At 37.3% G+C, this 13,898-nt stretch overlaps 2 protein-coding genes across 2 annotated transcripts; both read left to right on the top strand.

Moving 5' to 3' along the window:
* The first annotated feature begins 618 nt into the window (after positions 1 to 618).
* On the top strand, positions 619 to 3,829 carry LOC132155417 (uncharacterized). The gene is made up of 3 exons (XM_059564267.1): positions 619 to 768; positions 3,034 to 3,159; positions 3,246 to 3,829. The coding sequence occupies exons 1-3, from the start codon at positions 619 to 621 to the stop codon at positions 3,618 to 3,620; spliced, it is 651 nt and encodes a 216-aa protein (XP_059420250.1). The 3' UTR covers positions 3,621 to 3,829.
* A 2,215-nt stretch (positions 3,830 to 6,044) lies between these two features.
* elovl8a (ELOVL fatty acid elongase 8a) lies at positions 6,045 to 9,031 on the top strand. Its single transcript, XM_059562800.1, has 8 exons — positions 6,045 to 6,365; positions 6,522 to 6,588; positions 6,867 to 7,054; positions 7,129 to 7,209; positions 7,351 to 7,407; positions 7,503 to 7,617; positions 8,540 to 8,667; positions 8,763 to 9,031. The coding sequence occupies exons 1-8, from the start codon at positions 6,351 to 6,353 to the stop codon at positions 8,928 to 8,930; spliced, it is 819 nt and encodes a 272-aa protein (XP_059418783.1). The 5' UTR covers positions 6,045 to 6,350; the 3' UTR covers positions 8,931 to 9,031.
* Positions 9,032 to 13,898: the final 4,867 nt, after the last annotated feature.

Below are 13,898 nucleotides of genomic sequence, written 5' to 3'. Positions count from 1 at the left end.
TCTTACATTCTTTGAAGAGGGTTTTTTTTTTGTTCTGTATTTAACCAAAGTCCTAACTCATGTTACTACACTGAATGCAATACAATACTATTAATCAGGCCAGTTGAAAAATGAAATGTGATCATTTAACTCGGCATCTAAACTTGAATGAGGAACAATACTGTCTACTTTAAACGATTGTTTTGCATCTTGTTGAATTATAACTTATTTGTCCCTTTATCACAATATAAGTATGCTGCGCATGCATACGTATGTATAATAATTAACATCTGTTAAATGTGAACGAATTTTATACAGGCATTACTAAAGTCAACTCTTAGGAAACCCGTAATCAAGTAGCCTACCAAACTGACTGACGCTATTTTGGCTCAAACAACTCTGCATTTCACATTTTAGTAAAACAAATCGTCTTAAGGAATCGCATTTTATATTCAAAGCATTAAAGAGACCGCACGTAAAGTCATTGCGCACGTCTGCTAAAATAACTTGTGTATCTTTTTCTGACGTGTAAAGTATTTTTAATAATACACCTGCTGAGTCCACTGCTAGCAGTCCGCTACGTGTCGCCGTTGTTGTGCCCAGATGATAAGTTAAAACACTTGGCATATGTAAATAAAAATGGGTGGATGCTCCGCTCCAAACTGCTCGAACTCCACAACTATTGGAAAGCAGCTCTTTCGCTTTCCGAAAGACCCCGTGCGCATGAGAAAGTGGCTTGTAAACTGTCATCGTGATTTTGTTCCGACTCCCTGCTCCAGACTGTGCCAGGCAAGTGAAAAGCATGCGAGCATTCAGTTCTACAGAGGACGACAATTAAAACATTAGTATATTAGTCTCTTTTTTTATGTTATCTTATATGCATATTTTTTTTTTTTGTCATAAAGCTGTATTTCATTTACATGACGTGCAGGACCACTTTGAAGAAAGCCAGTTTGAGGAGATCGCCAGATGACCAGCAGGGGCAAGGAAACGCAAACCCAACGCCATCCCCACACAGTTTGATGTACCCGACCCTCCCTCTCCTGTCACCCCACAAACACTGTTAACTGCTAAAAATGAGCCAGGTAGTTATTAGTACAGAGCCTCTGAGGGGACAAGGAGATGGGGGCAAATCAGTGCTTTTGATTTCACTAGTAAAACTTTTGGATTCATTTTCTTTGTTATTGTTATTGCATTTCCCTGAGAATTTGCTCACCAGACTGCTCTGTTCTCTCACAAAGGTATTGCGTTTCCTAGAGAAACTTTGCATTCACTTACAAAACTTTTGGATTCCCTCACAAATGTTTTGTTTCTCAAAGAGACTTTGCATTCAGTGGCAAATCTTTTTTCTGCTCTTGCAAAGGTGCTATTTTCCAAATAATTCTTGCCTTCACAAAATTTTTGAACTGACTGAGAACTGAGAAACCTGGGATTCGATCACATAACCATTGTAGTCTTTAGCATTCCCTCAAGATATTGCATTTTCCTGAGAAATTTGTCATTTGCTCACAAAACTTTTGTGTTCTTCTTTGTGCTCACTCCTAAAATTGTTGCCTTCTCTTGCAAAGTATTCAGTTCCCCCAAGATACTTCCCATTGGATTTCCCCATTTATCAACAAAATGCACAGTGTAAAAGTGTCTGTCTTCTGATTCATTTTTTGTTAAAAAATTTATAGTGTATGTATGGAACAATTTTAAATATCTGAAATTAATTCTAATTATGCAAGCATAAAACTAAATGAAACACCAGCTTCAGTATCACCAGCAAATTTTCACATGGTTCAGTGATTCCTTGCAGAGCAAGTTAGCATCAATTAATGGTGGATCTGATGAGGAAGATGCAAAATGTTGATTTTGAAGATGATGAGATTAATGCATCAAAATGTTTACATTTCTAATATGAGCCAGATGCTGAATGTGAATGTAAATGTAAGTGATTATGATGGCAAAGCCATCATCATTTTGAGTATCTCAAAAAGCCCTCCCAAATTTCAACAGATAACAAAATAACTGCTTTATTTTATTATTTTGTAATTGTTATTACAATATCAGGGCAATTTAGAAGCCCTTCTGTGTTAGTTATACCTTGTGGGTTCCAAATATATACAGGTGCATCTCAATAAAATAGAATATCTTGGAAAAGTAAATTTATTTTAGTAATTCAACTCAAATTGTGAAAGTTGTGTATTAAACAATTTCAGTACACACAGACTGAAGTAGTTTAAGTCTTTGGTTCTTTTAATTGTGATGATTTTGGCTCACATTTAACAAAAACCCACTATCTCAACAAATTAGAATCCTTCATAAGACCAATAAAAAATAAAAAAAAATAGTGAATTGTTGGCCTTTTGGAAAGTATGTTCATTTACTGTAAATGTACTCAATACTTGATGGGGGCTCCTTTTGCTTTAATTACTGCCTCAATTCAGTGTGGCATGGAGGTGATCAGTTTGTGGCATTGCTGAGGTGGTATGGAAGCCCAGATTTCTTTGACAGTGGCCTTCAGCTCATCTGCATTTTTTAGTCTCTTGTTTGTCATTTCCCTCTTAACAATCCCCTGTAGATTCACTATGGGGTTCAGTGAAGTTCACTCAAATTCTTGAATCGATTTTGCTTGACAATCCTCATAAGGCTGCAATTATCTCGTTTGGTTATGCATCTTTTTCTTCCACACTTTTTCCTTCAACTCAACTTTCTGTTAACATGCTTGGATACAGCACTCTGTGAATGTGAGCCGAAATCATCACAATTAAAAGAACCAAAGACTTAAACTACTTCAATTTGTGTGCATTGAATTTATTTAATACGAGTTTCACAATTTGAGTTGAATTACTGAAATAAATGAACTTTTCGGCAACATTCTAATTTGAGATGCACTGTAATAGTGCTTGTTGAATTATTCAATAGCTCTTTTCTATGCAATGTCAGTAAGAATAATAATGAAAATGTAGGGGTTAACAGTCCATTTGAGGTCACTTGTGTGAATATATTATCTTGTTCAACTAGTGGAAAAGGACATGAACATGGGGGGACCATGGTTATGCCCGCCGACAGCCCTCGGTGGATTCAGAGGAGGATGGGGTTCAGAGGACTGACGAGGAGCGACCTTGCTCTCTCTGCCAGCATTATAAGATCAAACTGGAGCAGCATCAGCAGCACACAGTCAGACTACAGAGAGAGGTAACGTATTCTTAGAAATCATCATGGATTGTACAAATTAGCGATTGAAAGCACAGGTTACATTTTGTCTTTTCTTTGTTGCACAGGCGGAGGAAATGAAGAAACGCCTTTACAAACTGAGTAAAATAGAGAAGGGGCTACAGGTTTTTCTGTTTGAGGATCAGATATGTGCCCTAACGTTAGCCAAGCATTCTCGGAGGGCAGTGTGGTCCCATGGAACTTTACTGACAGCCCGTAAAATCCGCTGTGCAGTGGGGGTTAAAAGATACGAGTACCTAAGGGAACTGGGCTACCCCTTGCCTTCTTACAGGACGCTGTGTAATCGCCTAGATCCCAAAATGATGGTGACCACAAGTATGCAGGACGAACTAGCAGAGCTGGGCCTGGGTATCATAACAGCTTGTGACAGTCCAGAGGGCAACGTGATGAGTGATGAAGGACTGATTGGAGTCATGACCTGAGACACTGTGTTTGTAAGAAACTGCACTAATGCTGTTAAACTGTTAAACCACCCGAGGGTGAAGCTGCGGCAGGACTCACAGAGGATGCTTGTTTACTGGGTTAAGTTATTTTGGATTGTTGTTGTTGCATTTAAAAAGCATTTGCAATAATACCACAACCGTCTAGAGTTAATTCACTATCATCCAGAAATAAATATTTGGTTTTGCTGCATCTGTTACCCATTTTTGAGAAAATGTAGGTAAATTGTTATATTTGATATAACTGATATAACTGAACTGTTCGCATAATCATAAACGACTAAGAATGTGCCCTGAAAACCAAAGATTATCACTCTAAATTGAATTGTTACTACTGAGACAAAGAGAAGTTTTCGCTTGTTACTGTGAGGGGAAGTTGACAAATGAGACTTGGTAATTTGTAAAATGGACATGACGGTGTGACTGTGTAAAGTCACTATTTTAAAGTGGGATGTTGGTAGTGGTGCAGTTTTAAAGTGGTGTAAATCAGGTGTATCAGTTTAGCGGCCAAAAAAACAGCACATATTTATAGAGCAACCACACAAACAAATAATGCAGTTGCCAAACTGAGGGGGCTGTTCTAAATAATAAACTTGCGTCTTCAAACCAGAATTTCTGGTTCTGTTTTTTTTTTTAGTTTTTCCTGTGTTCATGTTTGCCACCCCTGTCTGTGCAGTTCTTTTTCAACAGCTCTTTGATGGATCCCTTGTCAACTGTGTTTTAAAGGCATAGTTCTCCCAAAAAAAAAAAAAAAAAAAAAACTTTTCTCCCCCTTGTCCATGGGATGGTGTAAGAGCTTTCAAGAATATTTTGTTAAGTGTAAATCTCAGATTGTTCACTTTGGTGTATCTACAGCGAGGCCAGACAACAAATAATCGATGTATGTTCTCATTTATTTACTGGAATCTGAGACCCCTGATCTTGTGAATGTTCCTGTGGTTTTAAGGGAAAGGTATGAGCCGAAAAGTACATTCACATATATTTTAATATCCATGCTGAATTACTTTTAAACAGACCTGTAATAATTGGTAAAACATTGGTCGCTGAGGGATCCATTGCATCGTTTCAACAGGACAGTACATCTATAGATATATATTTTCACATGACGTGATCAATGAATGTTTAGCTCAACAAAAATTGCCAGAAAGAAAGAAACTCAAATACAAGACTCATGAACTGGCACAATTTAAAAACACTTAACTGTCTTTAATATATTTAATATAAAAGAGAACACAGAAAGCTTTAATAAACTGAAGTTAAATATTATTCATCCATGACACAAAATTGGTTCAATATATATGTTGTTTTTATCAGTATATTTTAAATACATTTAAAATTTTAAGAATATCTACACATTTCAAAGCATATAAAAGGCTTAAAATATAAAATACACTTATTAAAACATTTATCTATTTAAAGAATTAAGACAAAATAATGTATAAAATATATACAAATATACAAATTTTAGTATTTAGTTATCATATAAATTACAGTAGGCTATATAACTGTTATCAAATTAATTAGAATATGTAATAAGCATAACAATATTTATGAGGGACACAATTACAGCCATTTTTGTAGAATGACCCTCCTCATTAAAGTAACAGTTTTTATTACTAGTATAATTTCAGTGTTTTTGCTTTTTCCATTTGTAAACAACTGCAATGCAAAAATCTTGGCTGCTCAGTTAAATCTGATTGTATTCTCTTCCTTTTGTTTCGAAAGGTTGGGAGACCTGTGAGACAAGCTGCCTAACATATCATTCCTGGTTGTCAACGAGCAGGATGCGCAGTCCAGAGCCAAGTCCTGGGAGCTGTAGAGGAGGACGGCAGAGGGCATCCCTGTGTATCAACAGAGCCCACTGCAAAACGACGTCTGGGACATCTTGGAGGGAGATCAGGATGATTTCTTAGTTTATGACAGGTATGAGCAAAACACACTTCTAAATCTGTTCAGTAATATGACCAGGCTGACTAGTTTTCCTTTAGGGTCATGTGATTCTTTTGAAGGTTCTCCAGATAGAAAGAAAAAAGAAAAAGAAAAAGAAAAGAAAAAAAATCATCATCACCATCATCACCAATATGTGCATTATCATCATCACCAACATGTGCATTAACACCATCTAAATAACAGTAACCGCACAGGTGGTCCAAAGGAGCCAATGCAGCATTCACAACAAGAACATAATCATTATAACTTTGTTTACTTAAAATTAATTTAAACATTTATATTAAAAAATTTAACAAAACTTGTATCACTTTTTTAAGAGAACACAATACAGCCTATATAGTGAAGTCTTTTGCAAGTTACTTTATAAAACTGATTAAAACCAGTATTAATTCCGTAACCTATTAATTAGGCTTAGTTGATAATGGCTTTAAAAAAACAACAACTGTTAAATGGCTAATACATTACAACGCTCAAAATAGCAGATGGTAAAGAATAAAGTCATATAGGGGATTTTGGTAATCCGTCTTGTGGAGGATGCCCTGTGAACTCCTTAACTCCTCATTGAGCCACTGATTCATGCTGAACAAGGGCTCTGTTGCGTGATTCCATTAATAACATCATGTTTTCTCTCTCTTGGATATGAAATAGCGATCATAATTGACATTTGTACACAGTTACACCTGTAGTTACACCCTTCAACGAACTCTCGCGCTGTTCCTAGATGTAACCGATGGATGGCGCTGTCTGGGCATTACTGAATAAATGGCAAGCGCAATGGTAAGGCATCTACGCGTAATATACAATTTCACATATATTTATTGAGTGACTAAAATACTTTAGGGTTTGTTTGTTTGTTTGTTTCTTATTTTCATTTACAGTATGTCCATACGTTAACAAATTCCTTTTTCATCTCTTCTGTTATTAATCGCTCAGGTGTCTGTATCTCCGTCGACATGGCAAAGCCTCCAGATATTTTACCAATGGGTCCTAGAAAACGGGGGTATTTTTTCAAGCAATTGCATGTCTGGTGTTCTACTTTAAATCTACTCTTTATCATTTGTATACGACATAATGAACTACATCAGAAAACGCAAGTTGTAGACTACTATATAGGCTAGTTCTTTTTATTTAGCCTACACCGGTGCGGATAAACTGCGTTTGACTAATTGGTCCTTACGAAACCAATAGACTGTGAAAATACTTTTATAAACTACTTTAACCAAAGGCTATAATGCGGTTTAACGAGCTAATGAAGCAATTCGTTGATTCCCTGCACAGACCAGAGGACAGGTGGATGGCTTTTGGTGTATTCTCCGCTCCCTGTCGGGGGGATCTTCCTGTGTTACCTTCTCATCGTCTGGCTTGGCCCCAAACTCATGATTTACAGAGAACCAGTCAACATCAAAGCTCTTCTTATTATTTACAATTTTTCCATGGTGTGCCTTTCTGCTTATATGTTTTATGAGGTATGATAGCTAAATATTAAATAAGCCTACTTATGTCCCATTCGTTCGTAAATTCATTCATGCTTTGCTTTTAGTTCACAGCATCATCTTGGTTGGCAAATTACAGTTTGGTGTGTCAGCCTGTGGACTACTCTGAAACCCCCTTGGCAATGAGGGTAAGATATATATATATATATATATATATATATATATATATATATATATATATATATATATATATATATATTTCTGCAACAGTAGATTAAGAATTATAATTATTGCTTTTATTAATTTTGTGTCATTTTAATGCCATGCAGATGGCCAGAGTGTGCTGGTGGTTTTACTTCTCCAAAGTTATTGAACTTACTGATACAGTAAGTGGATTATCCATTACCTTGATGTCAGATAATGGTTTATGAATGTCTCATGATGTTTTATTACATTAATTTGTAAATGTCATTATCATCAGATGTTCTTCATTCTGAGAAAGAAGAACAATCAGCTGACCTTTTTGCACGTGTATCACCATGGCACCATGATTTTCAACTGGTGGGCAGGGGTCAAGTATGTTGCAGGAGGCCAGTGTAAGTGTTCTTTCCTTGGAGTAGAACAGATTTACATTCAACAGTCCACTTAGCAGAATATTAAAAGAATATATAAAGTTCACAAGCAATTCACACAGTTCCAGTCAATTAATAAATGTCTTCTGAAGCAAAAAAGCTGCATGTTTGTAATAAACAAATCCATTATTAATCCCTCATAGTTTTTGTCCTCTCATATTAGAATCCACCGACATATTTCTTCATAACTGTTTTGGACTGTTTTCATTTGTATGTTACTTGATCTATGCATAATTCTCAATATTATGAATAGTGGACTCACATTTTAGTTGAAAGCAAGGATTTGAAGTTAAAAACGATTCATAATGAATTTATTTATTACAAACACGCAGCTTTTCATTCTGATGGTTCCCATTCACTGCAGAGGATCCACTGGTGAGCAAGTGATGTAATACTACATTTCTCAAAAATCTGTTAAACTCATCAACATCTTGGAAGGCCTGAGGATGAGTAAATGTTCAGCAAATTTTCGTTTTTGGATGAACTATTCCTTTAATCAGATTGTAAATTAAACAATTAGGTTAAACTATTGTAGGTCCAAAAGTCTGAGACAACATTTAAAATATTTAAATCTTGTAATAAACTACAAAAATGTCTATTGAAACTTGAAATCCTGAATGGATTATGTCAAATGATCATATTCAGCTCCTAAATGGGCATCTTCATATCGGGGGTTGATTTAGTTGCAATGGCACTCAGACGCCACTAGGTGATGTATTGCTTCAGCAATACACAATAAAAGTATTCTGAAATGCATGTGTTATTGTATTGATATTAAGCAGCTGATATCTCATGGATTTTGCTATTTTAACTGTTTCAGAGAGCCATATGTTCTAAAGTGTCAAGGCAGACAAAAATTGACTAAAGATGTTTCTCTCTCCCTCAGCGTTCCTTATTGGCCTCATAAACTCTTTTGTTCATGTGGTGATGTATATGTACTATGGCCTGGCAGCATTGGGCCCACAAATGCCTAAGTACTTGTGGTGGAAACGCTATCTCACTTCCCTTCAGCTGGTGAGACTCTTATTTTATTTTATTTTTAAGGGAATAATAACTTAAAATAAAGGATCAGTCACTTTTATGTAACTGTCTTTCTTTGTCCCCCTCAGCTCCAGTTCTTTATTGTGACCATTCACACTGCAGTCAACTTCTATGCCGACTGTGACTTTCCTGACTCCATGAATATGGTAGTGCTCAGCTACGCCTTCAGCCTGATCGCTTTGTTCAGCAACTTTTATTATCAGAGCTACATTTCCAAGAAGACCAAGATGGCATGATAGCATGGAGATGGAAGATACTGAAATATATATATATATATATACTTTGAATGTTTGAATAAAAGTCATCCATTGATCCCGAATGTTGTGGTTGAGATTGAGACTGTCTGAAGGACGTTTATCTGTGTACTGTCCCCTCCTCCAAACATGAGCCCATACAATCTCTTCTCTCCCATACCCCTCCGGTCATTAGGGATTGAGACCCTGCAACGCTCTAGTGATCTGGCCAAATTGAAATAAACCCGAGTCCACCTTCTGCTCCTCACTCACATATTTATCTAATCTCCCACTGTGACACCTCATTTGTTTTATCACTCATTGGATCAGTTCAGCCAATCACAGTGTAGCTTGGGGGAGTGGCTTATTTAGGGCTCTGCCTTCTTTACAGCTGCCCTCTTCTACCTTGTCTCAGCCTTATGCCTTATTAAATATACCTTTCGTTACCTTTAATTTATAGTATTTGCATTTAATACATTATGAATGGCACACAAGCATGAAAGCTTGACACACAGCAAACGACTTTTGGGGAAGTCGTGGCCTGGTGGTTAGAGAATCGGACTCCCAATCGAAGGGTTGTGGGTTCGAGTCCTGGGCCGGCAGGAATTGTGGGTGGGGGGAGTGCATGTACAGTTCTCTCACCACCCTCAATACCGCGACTGAGGTGCCCTTGAGCAAGGCACCGAACCCCCAACTGCTCCCCGGGCGCCGCAGCATAAAAAATGGCTGCCCACTGCTCCGGGTGTGTGTTCACAGTGTGTGTGTGTGTTCACTGCTCTGTGTGTGTGCACTTCGGATGGGTTAAATGCAGAGCACAAATTCTGAGTATGGGTCACCATACTTGGCCGAATGTCACTTCACTTATTTATTTACTTATTTTTTTTAAAATCAATGGTGTAGAGAGAAGATTTCTCCTGAAAAATTGTTCCAGTAAGCTCTGAATAACAAGTGAAGGGCTACTCCAAAAAATAAGAACTCTGTCACCTAAATGACATGTGTCGAAACAATGACAATGTCCTTTCATTGCAGTGGAAGGTAATGGCTTTGAATTGCGGACTATTGTGCACTGGAACATTCTATACCCCTGCATAAAATTGCATGACATTATAGACATCTAAAATCGCAGTGCTCTTCTAAATGACCTCTTAAATGTAATGAAGTTTTATTATTTGTTCTAATGATAGCATCTTAAAATACCATTTTATTTGTGAGCAATATATTTCCACAGAGCAGACATAGGTTTGTGCCTCAGGTTCGGCTTTAATGCAGCCTGAAGAATTCATTGCATCCATTTGAATATGTGTAAGCTCTCACCTGTCTCTCGTTCAAATAAAAGCAGCACACACTTCTCCGACATGTCAGTTATCTGACAAAATGTGCCCAGGTTGCATTTCACCTGTTGAAGCTTACATTCCCCACAGTGCCTTCAACGTGCGACTCTTCATGCATCCCACAGTCCAGTGCGGTAAACAGACAGTTCTCAAGGTGCACCTCTAAATGTCACTTTCCCTGCAAGATGCCAGATGAAGGCCATCCTTTAAGGTTGCTGTCACTTTAAGTCGCAGCCATTCTTTCCTCTGCCTCTCTTTGTTAAGGCATATAAAAAGCGAGCAACAAATGTCTCTGATGCAGGCTGACAGAAATGGAAGTACTTGTAAAGATGAACAGAAGATGAGGAATCTCTTCACCTCCCTCAACATTATTTGTTTCGAATTAGGCACACTTTGTTTTTTTAGGAACAACAAATGATCCCAGAAGAAGATGGTAGTTGTAGTCTTTATGTAGTAACGTGTTAGCATCTTACTTTATATTAAACACAAAAGTTTCAACCGACCAATAGAAAGACAGACAGATGGAGAGACAGACAGATGGAGAGACAGACAGATGGAGAGATAGATAGATAGATAGATAGATAGATAGATAGATAGATAGATAGATAGATAGATAGATAGATAGATCTCTATATTGAGCCACACATGAACCAGAGTCTTCCTTCTGCTGTAAACTTTAGTGTGGTGTTGTGTTCTGGCTGAGGTCGGTTTCCTCTCAGTCTGAACTGTAATTAGTAATCACTCAGAGAGGGGCTGAGACCTCCTCACCGCTGCCTGTCAGTAATCACACATGCCCTGAGTACCAGCAAATGAACTGCTGATGATGGTGCTTTAGCTACGGTACGGTTTTCTCACACAAAGAGGGTTAACAAGAAGGTTAGCAGAGCTCAGCCACTGCCACACTCAGCTTCCCTGAGAAACTCCAGCAGCGGTCACAGCCACTACATGATCAGAGCGGTCTGGCGGATGTGGTGTCAGCGAGGTGGAGGCCATCACGCTCATGTTATTGTGTTTCAGTTCAGACTGCAGGAAGATCTGCTTAAGATAGTAGTGCAAAGATGACCTGACCTGACCTGAACACACACACACACACACACACACACACACACACACACACATAAAAGATGTTGTTAATAAAGTGTTGTTGATTAAGTGTGCTTCTTATCTTAAAAAAGCAAACCTTTGATGACATTAGCATTTTAGCAATTGTTTTGTTTTTGTTAAATTATGTAAACTATAGGAAGGGTAAAAAAAATAAAAAAATAACTGGGACATTAATAGTCTTATTTATCACTTTTTGTTAAGAAAACATCCTTACAGAAAGTACTGCAGAGTGGTAAATATTATATTACAAAATCACTACCATTAATATAGCATATCAGTATTATTAATATAGTAAAAAAAAAAACAATGTATGCACATACAACAATAAAATTAATTATAAAATTATAAACACCACTGGACTGAAACATCGCAAGAGAGAGAGAAAAAATTATTAGTATTTAAGGTATGAAAAAATGGCATTATTACTATAGTACTGTCAAAAATGGACAGATTACGGAAAATTGTGAAAAACCCAAATGGGGTACAGACACATTGTAATGCAGCAAACTAAAAGAGTTCAAAAGAATGCGTTGCTCAAGACAAATGTATTTGAATTCTATGGTAATACTCATATGTATTTATATATTATTTGAATATTAGCATATGCTGAAATTGACTTTTTGTTCAGTTCTTCATTTAGACCTGTGACAGCAGAACTTATATATGTTATTTATGTGCTCAGTGTACATATTAAAAGATCACATGGCTCAGGTTTATTTGCTCACTGTTCATGTTTCTCACAGGGGAGGATTTTTTATAGTGTTTTATTTAAAAGGGTCATATGATGCAATTAAATTTTTTTTCTCTTTGGAGTGTTACAAGCTCTTGGTGCATAAAGAAGATCTGTAAAGATGCAAAGACTAAAGTCTCAAATCCAAAAAGATATTCTTTATACAAGTTAACAGTCAACCACGCCCCTCTAAAACGGCTCGTTCTAACACGCCCCCACATCTCTACATCACTATGTGGGAAGATTTGCATAATGCTGCCCAGATGTTCACGCAAAGAAAGAAGGCGTACTTTCTATTCTCGTTGTAGTATTGTTGTTGCTGCCGCCATGTCGTATAGACGCTGTGTGTATCACTGTGAAAGCAAAACTACTTTGATGAGGATGATATCCGCTTCGTCATGACTGGAGCTGATCCGTGCTGGTCACTGAAGAAATACATCAACTTTGCAGTGTGGATCTCCGGATCGGCTTTCACCGTGGTCGAAGCTCAGTCTAGCCCGGGGTCGTCACATGTGGTTGCTGCAAGACAAAGGTACGCTCCTTAGTAGAATCCGCCGGCCACGCCGTCCTCTAGACTGCCTGCCTCCACCCCCTCAAGGTCTCAGTGTGTGACCCTGTTTCATTGAGAAACCAAAACTACTTTGTTCGGCCTTCCAAAAGAGGACACGACTAGAAATCATGTTTATATCACGTTTATAATGGGTTTTATCTTTACATCTTGTTGCTCCGGCCGGACAGGGTATCACAATAAGTTAAGGGGCGTAACATTTCCATCACACGCTTGAGGTATTCGGCCAATCACAGTGTGCTGGATAGCTGGCCAATCACAGCATACCTCGCTTTTCAGACCGATGAGCTTTGTAAAAATCTATGTGTTTCAGAAAGGTGGGGCATAGAGGAGAAACAAAAATGTACAGTATGTGGAAAATAATGTGTTTTTTTTTACCTTAAACCGCATAAACACATTTCATTACACCAAATACACAAAATAATGTTCTTTTTAGCAGCATCATGACCCCTTTAAGAAAGAATGAGGACCCATCTGTCTTATTCTATAATATAAAGTGGGGTATAAAAAATTTCAAAAACATATCTGTGTCTGAGACACACATCCAATACAACAATGCATGTGACATGCCTTTCATAAGCCGCCGATGATTTTGGAAAGGCAGCTGTGGTCTGTGGATGATTCTTCTCTCCCAAGTATGTCACAAGATTTCACAAAAGCTCCAAATACTGGTATTGCACAGAGATATGCTCATACTACACATCCTGTGGCTGTCCTGGGGACTTTTGATAAGAACACTGATTTTCTGTCTTGACCATTTTGTTATTTATTTTAAATTTTTTTTATCACAGAGCATTTTGACCTGGCTAATGGCATGCTTTATCTGGCTGCCGCAATCGTGTGTTAAATGATTCCCCTCTTGTCCTAGGCTTAAGCTCCGCATTGTCATCATAGGGCAATAAAGAAATGATTGCTGATCCTTGCTTGAATTAATGTCATGAACTAACTTTTATTTGCCTAAGGTTGTCTTTACACTTAAAAAATGCATATAAACTGTTCAAAAGTTGTAGCTTTTTTATGTTTTTGAAATAAATATCTAATGCTCAGTTGAATTTTCAACAGCCATTACAACATTATCAATGCTGTAAATAAATGTGCTGCTGAATTTTTTTTTGTAGAAACCGGTTTAAAGTCTTTATATGGATTCTTTGATGGATAGAAAGTTTAAAAGAACAGCATTCATTAGAAACAGGAATATTTTTGTATCATCTTAATATGTTTACTTTTGAGACATTTTA

Source organism: Carassius carassius, chromosome 12 (genome assembly GCF_963082965.1).
Source record: "Carassius carassius chromosome 12, fCarCar2.1, whole genome shotgun sequence".
Classification (NCBI taxonomy): domain Eukaryota; kingdom Metazoa; phylum Chordata; class Actinopteri; order Cypriniformes; family Cyprinidae; genus Carassius; species Carassius carassius.
The sequence above is the reverse complement of the archived record's forward strand: the minus strand, read 5'-3'. Positions and strand labels throughout refer to the sequence as shown.